General features: G+C 37.7%; 3 protein-coding genes across 5 annotated transcripts; 1 reads left to right on the forward strand and 2 right to left on the reverse strand.

The window, feature by feature from the left end:
- The first annotated feature begins 171 nt into the window (after nucleotides 1–171).
- Nucleotides 172–7,967, forward strand: LOC134751520 (probable ATP-dependent RNA helicase pitchoune). Of its 2 annotated transcripts, XM_063686960.1 has the most exons (11): nucleotides 172–374; nucleotides 704–784; nucleotides 862–1,011; nucleotides 1,735–1,995; nucleotides 2,416–2,565; nucleotides 2,864–3,028; nucleotides 3,685–3,826; nucleotides 4,619–4,778; nucleotides 6,169–6,321; nucleotides 6,895–7,065; nucleotides 7,602–7,967. In XM_063686960.1, exons 1-11 carry the CDS (start codon nucleotides 284–286, stop codon nucleotides 7,929–7,931), a joined length of 1,854 nt encoding a protein of 617 aa, XP_063543030.1. In that variant the 5' UTR covers nucleotides 172–283; the 3' UTR covers nucleotides 7,932–7,967. The 2 variants fall into 2 exon arrangements, with proteins under 2 accessions (XP_063543030.1, XP_063543036.1); XM_063686966.1 differs by lacking the exon at nucleotides 172–374 and having other exon boundaries at nucleotides 716–783.
- Nucleotides 7,968–8,193: 226 nt separating this feature from the next.
- LOC134751534 (probable ATP-dependent RNA helicase pitchoune) lies at nucleotides 8,194–20,739 on the reverse strand. Of its 2 annotated transcripts, XM_063686978.1 has the most exons (9): nucleotides 20,415–20,739; nucleotides 19,959–20,108; nucleotides 19,054–19,218; nucleotides 18,699–18,837; nucleotides 18,310–18,472; nucleotides 17,274–17,426; nucleotides 12,524–12,691; nucleotides 9,597–9,774; nucleotides 8,194–8,486 (listed from the first exon to the last, which is right to left on the reverse strand). In XM_063686978.1, the coding sequence occupies exons 1-9, from the start codon at nucleotides 20,662–20,664 to the stop codon at nucleotides 8,446–8,448; spliced, it is 1,407 nt and encodes a 468-aa protein (XP_063543048.1). In that variant the 5' UTR covers nucleotides 20,665–20,739; the 3' UTR covers nucleotides 8,194–8,445. The 2 variants fall into 2 exon arrangements, with proteins under 2 accessions (XP_063543048.1, XP_063543058.1); XM_063686988.1 differs by lacking the exon at nucleotides 12,524–12,691.
- Nucleotides 20,740–21,728: 989 nt separating this feature from the next.
- LOC134751543 (glucosidase 2 subunit beta) lies at nucleotides 21,729–23,794 on the reverse strand. The gene has a single exon (XM_063687001.1). The coding sequence runs from the start codon at nucleotides 23,703–23,705 to the stop codon at nucleotides 22,128–22,130; it is 1,578 nt and encodes a 525-aa protein (XP_063543071.1). The 5' UTR covers nucleotides 23,706–23,794; the 3' UTR covers nucleotides 21,729–22,127.
- Between the last annotated feature and the right edge of the window lie 106 nt (nucleotides 23,795–23,900).

Below are 23,900 nucleotides of genomic sequence, written 5' to 3' on the forward strand. Positions count from 1 at the left end.
GGGCTTTAGGATAACATCTCTGTAACTCATGACTTGCTCATGACCAACAATAAATATTTTGTTTGATTGATGGTTTGCAGCCGTTTCCCGTTAGTGTGGCCCCAGCATTAGAGCTTTAGCCTGTCCATAGACGGAAAAAAATGTATGTCATCAATGTCATCATGTCAATTTGTCAACTGTCAACAAGCCGAGAGTATCGAAACCACGTGTGGTTGTAGTATTAATTCCCACGGTTTAAGTTGTTATAAATATAAAATTACTCTCATGGTTTAATTAGTTCAAAATGCCGACACCCGACAAAATTCTTTTAAGGAAAATTAAGAAACGTGAAAAAAAAAAATTAAAGTTAGCCGAGAAAAAATCAAGCGTGCCAGGTAAGTAACCTTAATTTTACGTCAGTATATGTTTCTTTCTCCTTTAGGAAAATCTTACATACAGATTAATTCAAGCTTATATTACAAAGCATAATAGTAACCGTGTAAAAAGTAGAAAAACAGTATTTTTTACTTGCATTACATGATTTACATATCTTTCAGAGCCAGAACCCAAATGAATGTTATAGTACTTATAGTTTTCTACCTGTGTTTAGTATTGAAAATGTATAAATATATAGGAACATGGTAGAGTAGGTATAAAATAGGAACAGTACTTTAATAACTATTTTGGTGCAGTTGTTCATTTGTATTACCTTACATTGATTTAGAGACCACATCCGAGCCAGAGCCAATTAAAGATGTAAAGAAAAGGCCACGTGAAAACAATGTGCCTGAAAACATACCAAAAAGTAAGTGCTTAATTACCTTTTTTTTCAACTTCATGTTTTGTATTGAAATGTGGCATGTACTGAGATATATTTTATAGAAAAAAAGAAGAAGAAGGTCAAACAAGAACCAGTGGATGTGAAAGAAGAAAGCACAGATAGTGATATGGACAATGAGGATGGAAATGAGAGTGATGACAAGGAAGAGAAGGAACCAATTGAGGGCAAGTCAGATCCAGATTCAAGCCAGCGTAAGAATAAGAATATCAATTGTATTGCCCTAGCCTTTATTCATAATTTTGTTGCCATAGATAGAGTAATGTAACATTATCCTTTCGTATGCTGACAACTTCATATTTCATATGAATATATAAAGCAGATCTGCTCCTAAGCATACGAAAAGTTAATTAGAGTATTATCTTAAGAGGTTGTAATAATTTTAATAAAATTAGCAAGCATTTATTCTTTTAGCCATTTACAAAAGAAAAATATTCTTATAAAAAAAAACCGGACAAGGAGACTCACGCACCGATGGTTCCGTTCTTTTAAGTATTTGTTGTTATAGCGGCAACAGAAATGCATCATCTGTGAAAATTTCAACTGTCTAGCTATCACGGTTGATAAGATACAGCCTGGTGACAGACAGACGGACAGAGGAGTCTTAGTAATAGGGTCCCGTTTTTACCGTTTGGGTACGGAACACTAAAAATACAAGAATAGTGACTGGTCCATTTTTTTGGAAAGAAAGAAACCAAGTAGTAAACTAATAAGTTGTAAATTATTCGTTGGGGATAGTGCAATGCCGCATAACTAGCAAATGCAGTAAGGTCCAATTTCTTTGTTACATTGTTTGAATTTAGACCTGTATCGACTTTGTTGGTTACACGGTATTGGACTATCCCTGATATATTGTCTCTAACTTACCACATATTCAAAGGAACTTCATTACATTTAGTTATTGTTTTGGTTGACAGTACCAGGATCCAGCTTATGCCTTGGCATTTTATCAAGTCAAAAATTCTCTGCACTAGAGGACAAAGTTTGTGAGGCAACACTCATGGGAGTAAAAGATATGGGTTTCACAACCATGACAGAGATTCAAGCTAAGGCCATACCACCTTTGCTTGAAGGCAGAGACCTTGTAGGAGCAGCCAGGACAGGCTCTGGAAAGACTTTGGCATTTCTAATACCAGCTATTGATCTTATTTACAAGTTGAAGTTCAAGCCAAGAAATGGTAAGTTTATGAACTTTGTAGTATAGTAGGTAATGGTACAGAAACACTTAATAATGCCAGCAATGCATCTTTTTGAGTCTCCGCATGTTTCAAACCATTCCTTCATTGCACACTGGTAGTCAAATGCACAATTTGCAACATATTAAAGATGTAAAAGTTTTACTTTCATATGATGACAAAAAGGCGAATATGAAAACTAATTCCATACATCCAAAACCAATGCTTGTGTTGAAGCTAGACCAAAGAGTCTCCGGTGAAAACTGTTGAGGCACATAGGACTAGTTTTAATGCAAACACTGGAGGAGTATGTTTAGAGTGGTTATATGAACACAGAATGGATATCTGATTTTGTTTAATAGCAGTAAAATCTATGGTGTTTAATGTAACAATGTTATTGAACCTGAACATAATATATTACAGGTACAGGAGTAATAATTTTATCACCAACAAGAGAGTTATCTATGCAAACTTTTGGAGTATTGATGGAGTTAATGAAATATCATCACCACACCTATGGGCTGGTCATGGGTGGTGCTAACAGAAGTACAGAAGCCCAGAAATTATCTAAAGGTATGACATTACATTATGTATTTATTTAAGTATTACCCTTCATTGGGCTAGAGGAATATATTTCCCACCTTCCTCGTGCTAATTTTAGAGGTAGAATAACTTTACTATAGTTGGTCAAACCAAATTGTCAGTAAATAAGAGCAAAAAAAAACAATACTCGTCCTTTTCTTTTGGGTGCTTGTACTAGTGTCAGACAAATATAGTATGATTCTCTCTGTCTATGTTTGAAATGAAACAGTCCTTTGACAAACTATAGTATTGTGCATCAAATCACATAAAAAGATGCTTTTGTTTTCAGGTATCAACATTTTGGTAGCCACTCCAGGTAGACTGCTAGACCATTTGCAGAACACTCCAGACTTCTTGTACAAAAACCTACAGTGTCTAATTATTGATGAAGCAGACAGGATACTTGAGATTGGATTTGAGGAAGAAGTGAAACAAATCATAAAGTTGTTGCCCAGTAAGTAAAAAATTGGTTTGTTATGATTGTCATATATTAGCATGTGGAGGGTTGTTAGAGAAAATAATAAACCAGTCTTAAAGCAGTGCTCGTCTTTGACTTCGAATAGCACTATTAATCCATTTTAAAAACCGGCTGCACCCTGTTTAGTATGTAAGGGCACGGGGAACGTGAGTCAAAGACGAGCACTGCTTTAAGACTGGTTTATTATTATCTCTAACAACCCTCCAACCGCTAATATATATGAGAATGATATACTCATCAGCAAAGAAAACAGAACACTGTGGCTACTGTGAGGAAAACTCCATACATTGTGACCCATTTCCATTGCCCTTGAGCTTAGTGTACTTAAACTACGTAACTGACCTATTAATTACTCACTGCCAAAATATAAATTGCTTGTTTTATGTTTCTGGAGGTCTCGCTTCGCTCGCGTGTTCGTTATGCGCCATTCAATTAAAATTATGCTTAGAATCCAGGAAGTAGACTCAGTAGAGAAATAATAAGAGCACTTAATAATGAAGGTAGGTACTTGTACAGTTAGATTGGTAACTTGATGAACTTTCCGATAAGATAATTTGCCGTATTTGACGCTCTAAAAATTATCAGCAGTTGTAAGTCTTGTACGCGACACAAATGACTGACTTTCCCCACAGAACGCCGACAGACCATGTTGTTCAGCGCCACGCAAACAAAGAAGACGGAGGCGTTGACAGCTCTGGCTGTAAAACACGAGCCTGTGTATGTAGGAGTCGATGACCACAGGGAGCAAGCAACTGTAGATAGTTTGGAGCAAGGGTAAGAATACAAATTGTTTACATAATATATTAGTATTTAGTATTCTTAACACTAATTTTGTTCAAGTTATTTACATTTATTCGACTCCATGGCCATAGAGGTGCAATACTCATTATCTAAAAGTCACAGACCACCCCCAAAGTAAAAATTTGAAAGGAAATTTTCTTTAATTAAAGCATTTGGCGTGTGGCACTACTTTTAACTTGACAGTACATAATAAATTAATAATGCTCAGCTAAAGAGTTGCACTAATAGACCATAGGTAAAAATATGTATACCTAGAGCCCACAACTCCCATAAGACTATACATGTTATGGCGGAACTATAATGTTAAAAAGCTGCAATCCTTTCTTGGAGCTAGATTTATTTGGACGCGATTGTATCAATAATGTTGGCGTGTAAGGGACATACCATGATATTATATGACAAATAGCAGAGAAATGTATAACAGCTGATTAATATTATGCAAATCCAGATCGACAATATTCATTTTTAAATATCATTATAACTTACCGTAACATTATTAGGGTTCCGTACCCAAAGGGTAAAAACGGGACCCTATTACTAAGACTCCACTGTCCGTCTGTCTTTCACCAGGCTGTGTCTCATGAACCGTGGTAGGTAGTTGAAATGTTCACAGATGATGTATTTCTGTTGCCGCTATGACAACAAATTCTTAGTGGGCGAGTCTGACTCGCACTTGTCCGGTTTTTATTGCACATCTCAACTATCATTCTTACCATTTGATTATGTGTACATTTAATTTCTAAATAAGTGTTTGTATTTTTCCAGTTACATAGTATGCCCGTCAGAAAAGCGCATGATGGTCCTATTCACATTCCTCAAAAAGAACAGGAAGAAAAAGGTGATGGTGTTCCTGTCCACCTGCATGTCGGTGAAGTACCATCACGAACTGTTCAACTACATTGACCTGCCGGTCATGTCTATACATGTTAGTAAAAATACTACAATGTTTGTTTACACACACATCTGTTGAGAAATCGAAATATCTATTTATTTATATCTGAAACTGATATTCTTTAGCTGAATTGGAGTTTTATTGTTCAATTCAACAAATAATATTTTTTTGGCATTTTTGGTAAAGCTATTTTATTGCTGACTGTACTTTTCCTTCTACGGGCAACTAATTCTCATCGAGAAAATTAGAACAACCCCAAACACAATTCGTTTGCGTTGTTTTATCACAGAGTTCCCATGGCCACCTCCTGCCTCCATCATCAGATCAGCTCCATATCCTTGTAATATTGCATTGTCATCCGATTTACATATGTACGAGTATGCAAAATTTCAGCTCAATCGGAAATCGAGAAGTGGGTGAAATTTAGCTTCCAAGATTTGACCCACACTAATAATAGTACATTACGATACAAGTGCGATAAATAGGAAATTTGTAACGAGTGGCGATAAATTAAAGTCGACACTAGTTGCGAATTACTTATTCGCACACGTATCGTACAACGTTTTACAGTACATGTATGGCCCTTTAAATTTTCGACATAGTTACGTAGTGGTAATTATCGCACTAGTGCGGTAAAGTAGCACCATATGTACTGTAAAATAACTAACAGGGCAAGTTAAGTAAATAAAAGCTTTTTAAAAAATACTGCATCACTGAAACTGAAAACCGTACATGTTGAAGATACAAATTTTATTAATATTCAGCAAACAAACAACAAAAAAACTGAAAAAAAAAGCTACAATAACATTAGTTTCATAACTACATTAACTATGGACTATGGCCATCCATTCCAAGTTCCCATTTAAGGTTTTTATTTTTCAATATACCCAGCAATTGGAAAAGTAAAAATAGAACAAAATCAAAATTACAACCAAAACAGGAAAGGGTAATAAAATTGTGAAATATATCAGTATTATTTTAATTAGAGATGGGCCGAATATTCGGTAATTATTCGGTATTCGGCATATTTTTCAATGTTCGTGTTCGGCCGAATAGCCTACTACGAAGACCGAAGTTCGCAAATTGCGGGCATCTTTCTCTTTTACTCAAAGATGCCCACAAATTGCGAACTTCGGTGTTCACGGTAGGCCCTCAGGCATGAGACGGTTCCGTTTCTTTTCATAATATTTCCCGGTCGGTCGGAAGGGGAAGGATCAAAAACACGTATGGCGTGTGATGAGTGCAGACCGCGGACCTGTATGAACTTGTTTTCAGCTTTTTAGGTAGTTTTAGCCCAACCGAATATTCGGTTCGGTAGGAGCTGAACCGAATATTCGTATTCGGCAAAGTCCATATTCGGCCCATCTCTAATTTTAATAGAACATGCAGGTAGACCGCTAATTTGACCTGTCTCATATTTCAGGGCAAACAACAACAGACAAAGCGAACTACAACGTTCTTCCAGTTCTGTAACGCCGAAAGTGGCATACTGCTTTGCACAGACGTGGCGGCCAGAGGACTGGACATACCAGCTGTCGACTGGATTGTCCAGTATGATCCGCCTGATGATCCTAAGGTATGTTTGTTGTGCATTACCGACTTTAGAAACTGCAGATACGCTGTCCACGATTAAAAAATAAGAATTATCAATATCGACCCACGCGTTTGGCCCAAAAAAGGAACAAACATTGATTGATAACACATTACCCTCCTTTGCGTCGGGTAACAAGGCTTAAATTTTTATCGCCATCAGTGGAAAGACATTGGGTACTGCAGGACAAAGTCCTGGAAATAAAGATGGACTGACCATCTAACAAAGATCGCAAGGAACTATTGGATAAGGGCTGCGCACGTTTTTCGGCTGATGTGATGATGTATAATTACTAATTAGTAAGCTATATTAAGTTCAATAATAAAAATAAATTATTTACCTCTTTGTCACGTCCGTTTTGATTAAATAAGCACTTGCTTAGACGTCTTTCGGCTGATATGATGATGATGTTTAATTAGAATTTAGAAAGCATTTATAATGGACTAAAAGGAAATTCTTTACATTCTTTTCAAAAAGCAAGTACCTAGTACCGGTTGCTGTATGATGGAATCTATAGTCTCGTTCTCAGATAATTTATTTCCAATCATCACTTGACAGGAATACATCCACCGTGTGGGCAGAACGGCCCGCGGACTCGGGACCAGCGGGCACGCGCTGCTGTTCCTGCGGCCCGAGGAGCTCGGCTTCCTGCGCTTCTTGAAGCAGTCCAAGGTCACGCTCAACGAGTTCGAGTTCTCGTGGAACAAAGTGGCCGATATACAGCTGCAGGTTGGTTACTTCACAGGAATATATCCACTGAGAGCTTGGGTCGAGACGCGCTGTTGCGCCTACGATTTGAGGATTTCGATTTCCTGCTCTTATTGAAGCAGTCGAAAGGTTACGCTCAACGAACAAGTGGCAGATGTACAGCTGCAGGTTGGTTACTTGGTTATTATGCATGCCTAGCCAGTTCATGTACTTACCTTCAGACTCAGAATTAGCAATACGTCCACCGCCTAATCACTAGATTAAGTTAACCACTAACCGTCCTGACTGAGAGTGCGAGTAGCCTCTGCCGAATCAAAGAGCTCACGGCTCAAAAGTTACAAGAGAGTTACACCATTATTTTCTTTGAACTTTCTGTACAATACTTCCTTACCTATTTTATATTATTATTCATCCAAGTGACGCGTGAGTGTACAAGTTATTAAAGATTAGGAAACGCGTATTTGACACCCCTGCTCACCATCAGGCGGGCTTTATGCTTGTTTGTATAAAAAAGTTGAATACCAAAAATAGACCTAATATTGATTTTTTTGTTACAGCTGGAAAAACTGATATCAAGAAATTACTTCCTAAATCAGTCCGCCAAGGAAGCATTCAAGAGCTATTTGAGGGCGTACGACTCGCATCATCTGAAAACTATATTCGACATTGATACTATTGACATGGCTAAAGTCTCAAAATCATTTGGATTCACTGTACCGCCCGCAGTTGAGCTCAAAGTCGAGAAGAAAGGGCCTCCGACGAAACGCAAGGGAGGAGGCGGGTATGGATATTTCAAGTCACTGAATGCTCCGACAAGTCAAAAGAATAAGGCAGAGAAAACGAAGATATACCGACAGACAGGCGGTAACAAGAGATCAGTGAGCTGAAATGTATTTTAAGTTATAATAAAACATTGTAATTTACACGAACATCTTTTATTTACGAATATGTGACTTATATTAAATAAGTACTTAACAAAACTTTAATTAAATAATCACATTCCACTATATTGGATTGGCATTTGGCATACACCTCTCATATCACGCTACGCTAGCTCAGTGAGTTAGGGACTTCGGTATATTTATCGTCGTGTTTCATGTATTTAGGTTTCCTCATCTGATTTTTAAATGTTACACATCGAATAAACTCTATTTTGTATCTTATATTGTGTGCAATAGAGCACAATTACGCTCTACAAAAGATCAATTCACAGTAATGCTAAATAATCGATATGACGAAGCCTATAAATCATTTTCCTCTTTTCTGTGACATAGGTCATGAGACCTGATATCGCTTATCACTGTTGCTGTTAATGCTCGGATACAATTCAGTGTTTACAACAATATGGTGAATGATAACAGTCAATTGGCTATAAATAAAGGAATCTGCAGTCTTCATATCCTATGAAGATGTGTTCTTACATTTCTTCTTTGGTTTGTTTACTGTAGAATCTGTAGTGAGGTTAATCGTCGTTTAGTTAGTAAATAAAACAGCACCACCAAGTGAGTTGCAACCTATCTATGAACCATTTCAGACTATACTTTTGATTTTTTTTTAAACCGGCCAAGTGCGAGTCGGACTGTACCTATTTTTTATGTGAAACGTGAGAACTGAGATGCCTTTCAAAAATCCGTAGGGGTGGGATCAAAACTAAGTAATTAAGTCCGACTCACGCTTGACTGCACATTTTTGTAGGTTTTCCTGTGATCTATAGGTAAAGAGCTATTTTGTATAATTTTTTCAAAATTTTAGACCCAGTAGTTTCGGAGATAAAGGAGGGGGGATGGTAATCTTTTGGCTATTTTCTAATTTAAAATTACAAAAAAATATATATTTCAGATTCTCATAACGAGCTCTTTCATTTGATATGTAACACGATATAGTTTTAAAAACTTTTTTTTTAAGTTTCTCATTAACCAAAAGTGGCCCCCATGCTTTAAATTTATTTGTTTACGTTACATGTCCGTCTTTGGGTCACAAACTTACGTATGTGTACTAAATTTCAACTTAATTGGTCCAGTAGTTTCGGAGAAAATAGGCTGTGACAGACGGACAGACAGACGCAAGAGTGATCCTATAAGGGTTCCGTTTTTTCCTTTTAAGGTACGGAACCCTAAAAAACGCACTCAAATCTGTTAATCCGTTGGGGAGCTACACAGTACTACGAAGTCGCAGACAGTACCTACATACTATGAACTCATAAGTTATTGTAATACCCTTTTTTTCCGTCGGTGGTCAATAAGTGGGAAATATGGGACAAATGTTACTATTTCACCCAATAATAGATTTGGATGCACGCGCAACAAAGGCATTCTTAAGGGGCCCACTGACTATCAGTCCGCCGGATGATATCGGCCTGTCAGTTAGAACAAAAAATTTACAGTTCCGAACAACTGACAGGCCGATATCGTCAGAAAAAAACAGAAAAGAAAAAGAAAACGTGGGTACGGCTGTCTAGGCTACTGCATAGAGCCAGAAGCGGTAATTATGTTGGAAATAGAACACATACATAGAAAACGATAAGGTGGTAATTAAATTGTTTAAAAGGATACAGAAATCGTTGTGTGGTGTTTCCAAAAATCCAAAGGCTTTGGCTGCTAATTTTATATCCAACGTATTAACGTTAAATATCTTCTTCAATGGATGGGCTTTATAGCACCTCAGAAAAGAGAGATATGCCTTCCTTGCTAAGAGTTTCATTACACCATTCTTGAGTATTAAATCTTCAAGCTGAAAAAGAACGTATTACTCGTATAATAGGATAAATTATCGAACATTCATTCATTTACATGGTATGAGTTTCTACTTGAGTGACAAATCGTATTGTAAGTGAACGGTCATTCATTTCATTAGATTTTATAGAAAATATATATATAAATATATATATATATTATAGGATAGGACCACCAAGTTTTTAGGTAGGATCACTAACAACTAGACTGTTCCCCTTCTAAATAAATAAATAAATATATATATATATATATATATATATATATATATATATATATATATATATATATATATATAAATATATATATATATATATATATATGTATATATATATACCATCCCATGGTATATTTATGTATATACCACCTTTCATGTAACCTAGCCATATAGCCTAGAACAGCAGGGGATACCTCCAATTTACATCAACGTTATAAAGAATATCTACTTGTATGGCGAAGCGAGGATCCAACTAGAAACCTTGGGAAAAAAGTTCAAGATCGAAAGGGGAGTAAGACAGGGAGATCCTCTTTCACCAAAACTGTTCTCAGCTACTCAAGAAAGTATCTTTCGCAAACTAGAATGGAAAGAATATGGTCTCAACGTGCATGGCGTAAAACTCAACCACCTAAGATTTGCGGACGACATAGTCTTATTTGAGAAAAACCCAAGCCACCTGAATATCATGATAGAATCACTAAACAACGAAAGTAAGAAAGTGGGCCTATGCATGAACGAAGAAAAAACAAAACTACTTACAAACTCCAAACCAGTAATTATAAAAATTGACAATGAACCACTCGAATATGTAACGGAGTACATAAATTTACTTAGGACAAATACCATGAACATTCATTCATTCATTTACTTATGAAGATCAAACCACCAAGGAAATTGAGCGAAGAATAGGAAATGGATGGAAAAAATACTGGTCATTGAAAGAAGTCCTGAAGTCTAAGGAGCTAAGTATGCAAACAAAAAGCAAAGTCTTCAACACGTGTACTCCCAGTCATGATTTATGGATGCGAAACGTGGGCTCTTAAGAAAGATCACATTGAAAAGCTGAAACGCTGCCAAAGAGCCATGGAGAGAAGCCTGGCAGGTATAAGGAAACAGGACAGAGTGAGAAGCAGTATAATAAATAAATAAATAAATATAAATATTATAGGGACATTCTTACACAAATTGGCTAAGTCCCACGGTAAGCTCAAGAAGGCTTGTGTTGTAGGTACTCAGACAACGATATATATAATACCTATACAAATACTTAAATACATAGAAAACATCTCAGGAACAAATATCTGTGTTCATCACACAAATAAATGCCCTTACCGGGATTCGAACCCAGGACCATCGGCTTCACAGGCAGGGTCACTACCCACTAGGCCAGACCGGTCGTCAAATAATTTCTCTCTTATTGTTGTAGACATAATAACCCGGATTGACCAACAAAAGTGGAGATGGACAGCTCACATGCTACGCGAATCACAAGAGAAATGGAGTAAAACGGTTACGGATTGGTACCCCAGAGATGGGAAGAGAAGTGCAGGTCACCAACAGACAAGATGAGAAGACGACCTAAAACTCACAGTTGGACATCACTGGAGAAGAGTTGCACGTGACAGGTTCCAATGGAAAATGTTAGAACTGTGCTGAGTGTGATGTGTACTATGCCAAGAGGCAAACTGAGCTTCGGGACATAATATAACAAACAAGAACATACCTAGTACTGATACAAAGCAGAGAAGCTCAGAATAAAAGGCTTATTATATTATATTATATTATAATATGCTGTTTAACAAAATAAATTAACTGAACTGAATACATATAACACCACCGACCACGTTATCTAAATGTCTATGTAAGGGTGGTATTCCCCCTGTCCAATGGGTATTTTGTCTCACATTTTGCTTAATGAGAGAGTGAGACGCAATGACATTGGACAGATACCACCCTAACGGATATATATATTGACCTGCCGGGCTAGCACATGATTGGTGCGAGAGTATCTCGCCGCGACATAGACTACCCGTCCCCCTTTAATTCATACAGTTAGTAAAAGACGGGTAGTCTATCTCGCGGCGAGATACTGTCGCGTCAATGCCGTCAATCATGTGCTCGGCCTACTGATTTCCTCAACATTGTAGATCGAAGGTACTTGATCAACGTCAAGATAAAATTCCAATTGCAGTCTGCATTGGCTTGGGAAATCACAATTTTTCAAGGATTTTGACAATGTAATTTCCCGCGGCAATGCAGCCGGCTGCAGTGCGGCACAGCAATGGAAATCTAACTTGAACTAGTACTACTCTCACAGTCGGACCGGATAACATATTTAGCATTTTGGAAAACGCAGAGGCTATTACCAGCAAACGGCCTCCAGCTTGAAGAAATAATATGTAAACGACTGAACGTTCGTACTGCATTACTTTTAAAATAATTATATATAAAACCGGCCAAGTGCGAGTCGGAATCGTGCACAAAGGGTTCCGTACCATTACGCAAAAAAAATCACGTTTGTTGTATGGGAGCCCCACTTAAATATTTATATTATTTATTCTGTTTTTAGTATTTGTTGTTATAGCGGCAACAGAAATACATAATCTGAAAATTTCAACTGTCTAGCTAATAGCTATCACGGTTCATGAGACACAGCCTGGTGACCGACGGAGTCTTAGTAATAGGGCCCCGTTTTTACCCTTTGGGTACGGAACCCTAAAAAACATTAGTAATAGTAAATAATAATACCTACCATTCTCTGGATATCATCAGATGGGTCCTCAAAACTGTATTTATCTAAATACACCTTTTCAGTTTTTAAAAAACTTATGAATTCTTTTTCCTCTGGTCTTAATAATATAACAGCATTTCCGGTGTTATTTAGGCCTCTCGCTGTCCGCCCAACCCTATGAATATATTCCTAAAACAACGAAAATAAGGTATAATGGGAGCATTTGTTGATGTGAAACGTCTGCGACAGGTCGTACCGCAACGACTCGTCGCCACGCCAGCCGCCCGTCAACGTGAATATTTTATACCTACGCATAATAGTCACCACTACCACACTAGGTTTTTAGACTGTACCGACGTGGTACCGACCGAGTAGTGACAACGCATATTATAGTGTTTGTCAAGCAAATCTTGTCAATAGAAAAAGGCACGAAATTCATTCTATGAGACATATCCCTTCGCGGACTTCCGGTTCGAGCGCCATCTTGATAGTTAGCATCGTGATTAATTACTTTGTTTTTTGCTTATTAATATTGTTTAAAGTGTAATATCGATAGCTTATTATACAGTAAACTAATGTGGTAGTGTGCAGTGAATGGAGAATTAATTTTGAAGCGCGTTTAACCACCATCTTGGAGTCAACGGCCGGTAGTCCACGTGCTTCTTGTAAAGTCTAGCTATCGATTTACAAGAGCTAACAAATCACCGTACACTGTCTTGTACAACCGTACAATTTTTGTCGTTTGTAAACCTCTCAATACCTTGATACTGGCGAAATAGTCCCACTGGGCTGAAGCCATAATTTTAAAAGAAGAAGAAGATATCCCTTCGCGCCTACATTTTTTAAATTTGCCGCCTTTTTCTACTGACAAGATTTGCTTGGCCAACTATAAGTATATTATATCCCTTAGCCCCGCCCCATAGGAGCGCGGTATAAAATATTCACGTTGACGGGCGGCTGGCGTGGCGACGAGTCGTTGCGTCAACAGCCAGTACTACGACCCCTTCGGCCGCGTATGTAACCGGAGTTTGGTAACCAGTTACCTAAGAAGAAAAAATGATCCTCATAGGCAGGGACCGGCCCGCTATCCCTTATCGGGGTTTTATAAGAGTATTGCATAAAGCTTAACTCACCATACCCTTTGCCAGACGAAACCCTTTGTTTTGGTTTTAAAAACCCTTATATAAAGCTACCACATTTGATTAATCGGTAGCCCAAATACCCTTACAAAACCCTTATCATCCGCTCACCAACACCTTGCATATTGCTTATAAGGGTTAGCCCTATAAAGGGCTTCCCTTTTAGCATATAAGCGCGCTAATTTAAGTCGTCTACCTTGTTCATAAAGCACACATTACTTCGAATCCGCGATCGTCGGCGTCGACGGCGGCGTTCTTTGACTAGGCACGTATTTTCTTTCCTTTTCATACACTACCGTAGATATATACTAATCCTGTCTCTTTCACGCAAAGGGAAACCTTTATAAAAAGCGCTTAAAGATAAGGGTAACCCTTATTAAGAGCTAGCCTTATTTTTGGTTAGCTTTTCGGTAAGGGTTAGTCAAAGGTAAGGGTATGAATGGGCTTGCAGTTCAAAAGGGAAAGTCTTTCAATGTGTTAGCCGTGTTTAAGTGTCGCCCATTGAAAGGGTTTTATCGCGGAAAGGGTTGTCCGGTCCCTGCTCATAGGATACTGGTATCCAAGTGATATATTTTTTACAGTACATATGGTGCTACTTTCTCGCACTAGTGCGTCAAATAGCACTTTTCGTGCATATGTCGAAAGTTTAAAGGGCCATATGTACTGTAAAACGTTGTACGATACACGTGCGAATAGGTAATTCGCAACTCGTGTCGATTTAAAACACTCCCTGCGGTCGTGTTTTAATTTATCGCCACTCGTTTCGAATTTCCTCTTTTCCGCACTTGTATCGTAAATAACTATTCCTTTCACGTAACCCAGTTACAATCTAGGAAACTTCCTAACGAGTACGAGAAAGTACTTTATATTCCTCGTAGGTAACTGCTTGAAAGATAGTTAAGGTATGGTATTATCCCTTTAGGGACATAATGTTAAATTCTCATAATGTTGGATTCTCGAAATGTTGAATTGTAAAAATGTTGAATGCTCAACTTAACTAGACGGCAAACGCGGGGCTCCTATTTTTGGGCGGTTTGCCCTTTGGGCATCTGAAGCTACCTAACGAACCTAACCTACCTATTGATTTAGTGTGATATCCGTGAAAACATTACACTGGGAAAAAAAGCGTAGGTTTGTTAGGTAGCTTCAGATGCCCGAGGGGCAAACTGCCCAAAAATGGGAGCCCCGCGAAGCGGGTCTCCGTCTAGTTAAGTTGATAATTGAATATTATGTTCCTAAAGGGATCACTCATAACCATGAGTGATCCCTTCATAAGAGTATTATTTATTCCTTACTGGATACTAGTTACGAACAATCATACAGGTATCAGAAAAGGAAAAAAATATATCACTTGGATACCAGTTTCCTATGAAGATCATTTTTTCTTCTTAGGTAACTGGTTACCAAACTCCGGTTACATACGCAGCCGAAAGGACTACAACCTGTCGCAGACGTTTCGCATGAGATTTTAAATTGGTCGGACTCTAATTTCATGTTTCACATTGATAAGCAACTCGCGACAGATCATCTTTTAGGCTTCCGTAAGGTGGAAATAAATGAAGCCATAGATTTTTCTATTCGAGTTAGCTCCCCTTACACTTAACCCACTAACAACACTTGCCCCAGCTGACCTAAAAGTTCTTAAGACCTAAACATAAACTAAGTGCCTATATAATATTCTGCTACTTATTATATTTTGAGTAGATTGAGTAGTGGTAATTGCTACGATTGCCCCGACTACACGACCTTGTATAACTGCATCGGTTTTGGACTGCATTTTTATCAATTTTTTATCTAAAACTAATATTCATCCTATATCAGAGTATGCAAAGCAATATCAATCTACACGCAATAGTATAATGTTCAACGTTGAATAGGCTAGGCTATAGGCTAATACTAGTATTAGTACTAGGTCGCTGGAAAGGTTGCACGTGGACAATAATTATAGTCGCTAATTAGGCTAAATAGGGTTATTAGAAGTTTATGTAGCATTACACTGAATGGTAATTATTTCTAATTAACGATAATCATGCATTCTGATATTATTAAACAGTGATAACAATAACGCTTCCTAAGAGTATGAATTTCTAATGTTTTTGTTGAATATTTGTTGAGTATTTATATTTGTAATATAATAATAAGCCTTTTCATCTGTGTCAGATGATTTAAGCAGCATCCCGGTAACGACACTTGCGTTCGTGGCTGTGTAATATAAACTTTCATTAATTATAAAAAAATGCCTAGTTGCTGTTTTTGGCACAAAACTATAATCAAAGCATAAGAGCCTATTTTTACATATATATATTTTTTAATCGTGTGGTTTAAAATAACCAGGTCGCATATATAATAATTAATTGCTTATTAAGTAGGTACTATAATTTAACATCTAGCTTCTTCACCCATCGGGCCGCGTTCACATCAGGGCAGAGTAGGTCCAGGGTAACTCCGGTATATTTCCTCTTGGGGCAGTCGTAGATTATGCACTGGAGCTCCGCAATCAGACGCCGGTGAGTTTCGCCAGCCACACTCAAACATGTAGTCTCCGCAAAGTCCATGTTCGGTTCTGAGCCTATTCAGCTGGCATATCCTTTCTAGAGTCCGAAAAGCCAGATGGCTTTTGCGAGGGGTCATAGTTTAAAATATTAGCCCTGGGTGGATTTGCTGTCCATTCGTCTTTCCAGCTCGATTTTATATTGAACGGCTTTTCCATCAGGTACTGTGCTGTCTGGTAGGGCGGATGTCGGGATTTCAGACGATGGCGAGGCGGGCACATAAACTCTTGGTGAAACGGTAGATCTGGGTTTCTAGCTATTTTGTTAGCTTCATTTAGTACACTTCTGAGGTGGGGAGGAGGTATGTGGCTCAGAGCTGGCAACCATTGTACAGGGGTTGATTGTATACAATCACTCTGTATACAATCTCACTATAGTGCCAGATATACAGCGCATAGTTTTACGCAACTGGACGTCGATCTTGTCTGTGTGGGCACTGTTCAGCCAAACCGGGGCGCAGTATTTTCCTGCTGAATACACCAGGCTAAGCCCACTTGTACGCAGTACTTCTGCGCAAGCTCCCCAAGACGTGCCTGTAAGCTTGTGCAAGATGTTGTTGCGAGTTCCGAGTTACATTAAAGTAGAGCGCCATCTCGTGAAAACCCAGTGGCAATGCAATATTATGATGATATAGAGCTGATATGATACTACTTCGAACTAATTCTTCGAATAATTAACTACCTTTTTTGTGCCAACTGCCAACCATTGCATAATTTTAATGTAATTTGTGGATAATGTCGTTGGATATGCATATGTAAATTTTAACTGTACTACTAAATGTAACATTATATTGTATAGTTGTTTGTTATCCCTAAAATGAATAAAATAAAATAAAATGATATGATGATGGAGACTGAAGTCGGACTAGGACCTAGTACATAAGGCCAAAAGTTACTAGGAGATGAAACAACGCAACCTCATTGAGTTTGGGTTTACTAGACTAGAATCGTCTCGATGAGTGGTAGATGACTGAAGAAAAGTTAGGTACAGTCTCTGATACAAACTTGTATCAAAAATATGTTTCACCAAGAGTTTTTATCATACAGGATTAATTTTGAAAAGCAATGTTGCGAATTATACCTTTGGGTCTGTAGGAGGGTCATACTGCACGATCCAGTCGACGCTCGGTATATCCAATCCTCTGGCCGCCACATCAGTGCAAAATAAGGCTCCACTTGAAGCTTCAACAAAGTTTTGATAAGCTTCCTTTCTTCTAGCTTGGCTTTGCCGCCCCTAAAAATAGAAATGTTTGATAAAGATACTTTTTATTTCGTTTTTACGCAAAATTCTAGATCCAACGGGACACTTGCTTCTCTAATTTTGTAAACTTTATACAATGGGTATTTAGTTACAATGGGTTGTACTGTATACAACTACATATAAGAGGAGCTTTACCTAAGTTTTTTTACCTATATTAATTTAATCACCAGTAATTGTACGACATTTTAATGATCGCCTCCCAGTGGCGTAACGTGAACTATATAATCTAGCCGTAGGCGAAGTCGCATTTGCGAGGCCCTTTTGTTTCGATGTGTATTCCCAAGATAATAAATGGTTGGCTTCCGCGAGGCCCCTTAAGTAGGCGATTTTGCCAGTGTATACAGCACAGGCAGTAAATAAACACAATGCAGTGATTCGCGCATATCAATTACCGAGCATAGTAGGTATTATATAATCTGTGACTGTGACCGAGCTCAGCTCTATCAACGCGGAGTTTATTATTATCATATTGCAACTAGCCTATATGTATGCGCTTATCATGTGATGACAAGGTTTATTTATTCAGCCTTTATATGCTATAGCTGAATATACCACCATCATTTTGGACCTTATTTCAAAGTGATAAGGCTCAAATTAGTGATATTTCTGACATCATATACCTGTTAAAGGGTCATCCTAATAACTCATGTTAGTTATAGCTTTTAAAGGTGTGAGTATGTTAGTTCGCAATCGGTAAAATCTAAAGAAAATTCTTGAGGGGCCAGGTCATGCGCCGCACCATGCACCGCGCGGCGGCGTGGGGGTTAGCGAAGTCCCCCCTAAGATTCTTCAAACTTCGTGCGCAAATTGTAAATGTCACATTGCATTGAGGTAATTGTAGAAGCAGTTTCCTTACATGTATGCTTAAAACAGAAGCTTTACAATGATTCCTAAAGAATTCATAATGGAAGTCAACTGATTTGCATGATGAAAAGAACACCATGACCTTTAGCTTCTTGCTTTTTCGAAGCATTTTGTATAGCCATGAGAGCTTCTGTTCTATAGGAGTTATGTAATACCTAAAACAAAGTAAAAAAAGTTTTAAAATATTTTTTTAAAGGCAAATTGTTGTAATGTTTTAAGCTATTTTGTTGTTAAAATCGGTTTAGAGATTAGATATTAGCTCCATTCCAATTCATAAAGGGATTTAAAGTAATTTTCATATTGCTTTTTAATTAGAAATTGAATATAGAAGAGGCGTTTTACTTCTCCTGATTAGGTACAACTTTAAAAATGATTACTTACCCTTGCTTTAGACCAGTGACAGTGGACTGTGATTGGTCACTAGTTGATATTACCACCGGATCTTCCCTTAAAGCTAACCTTGCCAGATTCTTCACATTCCTGTCCAGCGTCGCACTAAACAGTAAAGTTTGCCTATTTCCTAAAATATATGAAACTAGGAAATATGTAACTAGGTACAACTTCTACTATGGGGACCAAATGAACCAACCCAAGATTAATTTTAAGTCACATAGAACAATCTATAATTGGCCTAAATGTAGTAAAAGTAGGTACAAAAATATAGTTAGTGATTTCATTGCATAACAATAACAAACTGTGTTTAATCAATCTTTGGGCTTTCTCAGCTAATACATACTTGGAAGCAGCTTAACTATCCCTGTAATGTGTTTCTCAAAGCCAGCTTCAAGCAGCTTGTCTGCCTCATCCACCACTAGGCATTTTAAATTGTTCACGTTAAAACATTCAGTATTCTGTAGATGGTCGAATAGACGCCCAGGAGTGCTGACAACAATATTAACCCCTAAAATGTATGAAGAGATTATTCAAAATCTTAAAATTATACATATACATTTATCTGTAGGTACAGTCGGCTGCATAGAAAAGGTACCCCCCTGCATAGAAGTTTGTATGCAAAGGTGCAAAGCGAATAGTATTGCTGATGGGACAACACACAAAGCCAGATAATGTTCTGAAACAATAAATTCTCCAAATTTGTTTTTATATTGTTAGACTGAAGGCTAGAAATACAAAGAAGATAACTAAGATCAACAACAACTTGTCAATTTTTAGGGTTCAGTACCCAAAGGGTATAAACGGGACCCTATTACTAAGACTCCGCTGTCCGTTTGTCTGTCACCAGGCTGTATCTCATGAACCGTGATAGCTAGACAGTTGAAATTTTCACAGATGATGTATTTCTGTTGCCACTAAAACAACAAATACTAAAGACAGAATCAAATAAATATTTAAGTGGGGCTCTCATACAACAAACGTGATTTTTATGCCGTTTTTTCGTGCGTGAGTCCGACTCGCACTTGGCCAGCTTTCTTTTTATATTTTTTAACTATTGACCCGCCCCGGCACGCACGAGTAGTTCAACTAATTTACAAAAAACCTTTACAAATTATACATATGAACCTTCCTTTTGAAACACTCTATCCATTAAAAAAACTGCATCAAAATCCGTTGCGTAGTTTTAAAGATCTAAGCATACATAGGGACCGACAGCGGAAAGCAACTTTGTAGTGATTCTTCATTTACCTTTTTTCAATACTAACAAATCTTTAGCCTTTTTCTCTCCCCCAACGATTAGAGAGTATGTTAGGTCAATATTGACAAGTAATTTCTTCAATACTTGATATATTTGCAGTGCTAACTCCCTGGTTGGTGTTAAAATAATGCAGCCTGTGCCTAAAGTAGAGAATATGATTAGTAACAGAATATCTTGCTTTTATTCAGCTTGATAAAAATTAAAAGCTCTTTGTGTAACGTGCAACATTTATCCCAGGTAGCTGGTATCTGGCAGAAATTAACAGTCGTTATAGAAAATTCTAACCTCAAACAAATAATTTTGTATCAACTAATATTAAAACACCAAACAACATAAGACAACATTAGCATTAATTTATAGAATAAATTAAGCTTTTTAGTGTTTTTTTAGACTTTCACAGAAATTGTACGACGTTTTGCGAAGTTTAGAACGTGTTTGACACTTACCATGTTTGCTGGAAAATCTAAGTTTAATTAATCTTTCAATCACAGGGATTAAGAATGCTAAGGTTTTACCACTCCCAGTTTTTGCCGTGCCAATAATATCCTGTGCTAATAAAATATAAGGAAGTGTTTCAACTTGAATTCGAGTTGGTTTTGAAAGCCCCAAAAGTTTCAAATTTTCTAATAATTGATTACTAACTTTGCCTTTTAACATTGAAAAACTAGATCTCTTGATAATATCTTCAACTTCCATCGTTAATACAATACAAAGTCACGCACAAAATAAATAATAAAATAAACTGTAAACAATTTCGCACCATTCAGTGACATTTATACCTTTTAAAGACTTAAAGAGTAGCGTTCAAAAACAAATAACGTACCTAAAGAGTTTGATACACCTTCCTGAATTTATAAGACAGAAATGCAGCAATAAGTAGAAGTAAGACGCAATAAAAGTTTACTTTTTTTTTATAAATTAGCTTACTTCAAAAAATCTTAACTTTTACAGCCCCTGTTGCATGGAGACTATATAAAGGAGCCAAATCTCTATGTATGAAGTGTCCATCAAAAAACAGTAATTAGGCGGTTTAGTTAAAAACAACCTACGTAATTTGGTCGGGTTATTTGTTGCCTTATATGGTTCATGTTATATGGCCGGCCATATAAGCCAAGACAACCCAACAGGGTATGGATGGTATAGAAAGGATGCCAATCTCTTATGGCAGAATTGTTGCAAAAGTGACTGCTTTCAGCTGTAAATAATAGTTCCTAATCTCTCCAGTGGCGCTAGTTTGGCTCTGGGACATGAGTATAACATGAACCATATAAAATAGGCCTTTGTCATCTGTGTCAGATGTTTAAGGCCTATTTTATATGGTTCATGTCCCAGAGCCAAACTAGCGCCACTGGAGAGATTAGGAACTATTATTTACAGCTGATAGCGGTCACTTTTGCAACAATTCTGCCATAAGAGATTGGCATCCTTTCTATACCATCCATACCCTGTTGGGTTGTCTTGGGTTATATGGCCGGCCAAACAACTTTGTCAGTAGAAAAAGGCGCGAAATTCAAATTTTCTATGGGACGATTACCCTTCGCGCCTACCTTTTTCGCTTTTTTCTACTGAGGGAAATGGCTTGACAGACTATATTTGCCCAAATTCGACTTTGTTCAACACGATAACATAACAATACCGCATGTGATTTTTTGGCATTAAAGTGGATGAACAAAGAGTAGGTAGGTAAATTATCTGCTAAGTATTTACTAATACTTGCCATGCCCTGGCCATACCCAGCTTTGTTTAATAAAACAAAATAATTTTAAAACAATTTATTTAATCACAATTACTTTTTGTTTACTCATTATTCACTTTTAACATAAAACAGCCTTAAATGATGAGGAATGTGTGAAAAAACTTATTAATGCAACATTTAACCTGTTTACAAAAAAAACTCGGTAATTGATTTTAGAAAAATAATACATTAAATGAACTGAATCATGATTTCAAGAAAAATAATTTATTCTATACCAATGAAACATTTTTTACTACTTAAATCTACTTCTAGGTACTTTCATTATGAACATTTATTATGAAGAAAAATCATGCATCATTTGAGTTGTGACATTTTCTCCTTAGTGAAAACTATTGACTGAAAAATGTATACATCTAACTTACAACAAACACAGTGTAAAGTGAGTATGTAGCTCACTAGGAGCTCATAGCTCGTCATGAGCAGTATGTGTTTGTGACACATTATTGTCACAAGCTGCAGGGGTGCTGAGCTCCACTTTGTATTCACAACGGAATGGCTCAGTGACTGACAACATCTTAGTTTCTAGTCCACAGTGTATATTTACAGTGGTTATTCTGTTTGGCCCATTCCAGCAGGCCAGTCCATTAGTGTACTTCATCACAGAATACTTCTTATTCTCTTCACCTCCCCATTCTCCCCAGTTACCTAATCCAACTTCAGAGCCTCCATTCTTGGACTTCTGTGTCATTTTCTGGAACATACAGAGTTTGTAAATGTACTCTTTATCTTCATATTCAAAGCATTCGCCATCTAATGTTGCAAATTCCTGTTGCAACCCGTAGTCTTTCTCAAGATTTTGCTGAATGTTTTGAATGCTAGACTCAATCTCACGTATGGCTCTTTCAGCATCAGTAAACTGGCGTCTTGCCTCAGTGGCCTCATTTACCAATGTTTGAGTTTCCTCATCATAGCCTTTAGCATGATCTTGTTCCAAATCAAGGTCATCTTCTTCATGAGGCAGGTCTGAATCATCCATGTTCTCATCCTCAGCTCCTTCTAAGTCTTCATTTTCTAGCTCCCTGGAGAGGTCATCCGCATCTGTTTCTCGAACAGACTCATGTTCTTCTTCTGCAGGTTTGAACATGCCCTGCTCCATCATCAGCAGTGGCTTCAACATGGGCCAGGTGGTAGATATGAATGACTTCAGATTAACATTTTCACTCTCCCCAAAGAAATGCTGATATTCCTCTTGGTCCACTTCACCATCCTTATTTTTATCAAAAACATTCACTACTTTTATTTCTTCTACAGATAATTGGCCATCTTGGTTCGAATCAAACCTGTTGAACTGTTCTGTGGCATCCTTAATGGTTTGTTGATTCTCCTCTTCAGCTTTTTTTTGTTTTTCTTGCTCCTCTGCTTCCCTGTACACTTTAAGGGCTTCATTCTCTTTCAGCTCTAATTCATTTTTAATAGCTTCTTTTTCTGCTTTGATCGTTTCAGCCTCTGATTTGTCTTTGTCTAATTGGGCTAACTGTTCTGCCATCTCGCTTCTTCTTTTGTTACCTTTTTCGATAAGCTCTAATCTGATCTGGCTTCCTTCTTTGTGTAGCTCGGCTAGCCTAAGAGCTTCGGCCCTGGCCTCTCGGCCGAGCTCCTCGCACGTGTTCGGGCAGGCATCGGGCCCCGCATACTCGTCGGTTCCGTCGCAACAGTCGCACACTCCGTCGTTGACCCGCGAACTCGGAATGTTTTGTGGCCGATGACCTGCGTTTGTGCAATGGAACACAGCATTCAGGCACGCCGAGGTTCCTGGCTCGTCGCTGCCGTCGAAGCAGTCACAATAATCGTCGTTTACATAGCTAAACGGAATTGTAACAGTTCCGTCGAAACAGGTGAAGTCTTTCGTCGGCGAATATAGCGACGCTTTCGATAGAGAAACTCCGCGAGGTCTTGGCACATCGGAATGAGCACATAATAAAAAGGAGCAAATAATAAACGCGAGCAAATGCATTAGTCTGTTATACGAAGAAAGTATCATTATTATAATTTAAAATATTATTTCTAAACACCGGTCAATGCAAAATCGAGTTATCGTGAAGGGTAACGTGTATGTGTATTATATGACAGAGTGACATTTCCTTTATTGTTACCAGTTATATGTGCCAACTTGGCTATAAGGCCCTGTACACACATTGTAAAAAAAACAGATGCGATTTTAGACACATTGCCAGCT

The sequence above is a fragment of the Cydia strobilella genome, chromosome 2 (assembly GCF_947568885.1).
Source record: "Cydia strobilella chromosome 2, ilCydStro3.1, whole genome shotgun sequence".
In the NCBI taxonomy this organism is placed as follows: Eukaryota; Metazoa; Arthropoda; class Insecta; order Lepidoptera; family Tortricidae; genus Cydia; species Cydia strobilella.

Bases quoted from the DNA above. Each gene is read 5' to 3' on its own strand.
- LOC134751520 (XM_063686960.1), top strand. From the start codon at position 284: ATGCCGACACCCGACAAAATTCTTTTAAGGAAAATTAAGAAACGTGAA. The intron at 1,996-2,415 runs GTAAGTTTATGA...AATATATTACAG, and splicing joins GAAGTTCAAGCCAAGAAATG to GTACAGGAGTAATAATTTTA. The intron at 7,066-7,601 runs GTTGGTTACTTC...TTTTTGTTACAG, and splicing joins TGGCCGATATACAGCTGCAG to CTGGAAAAACTGATATCAAG.
- LOC134751534 (XM_063686978.1), bottom strand. From the start codon at position 20,664: ATGGAAGTTGAAGATATTATCAAGAGATCTAGTTTTTCAATGTTAAAA. The intron at 18,473-18,698 runs GTAAGTAATCAT...ACTTTGTTTTAG, and splicing joins GTCACTGGTCTAAAGCAAGG to GTATTACATAACTCCTATAG. The intron at 9,775-12,523 runs GTAGGTATTATT...GTTCTTTTTCAG, and splicing joins CTGATGATATCCAGAGAATG to CTTGAAGATTTAATACTCAA.
- LOC134751543 (XM_063687001.1), bottom strand. From the start codon at position 23,705: ATGATACTTTCTTCGTATAACAGACTAATGCATTTGCTCGCGTTTATT.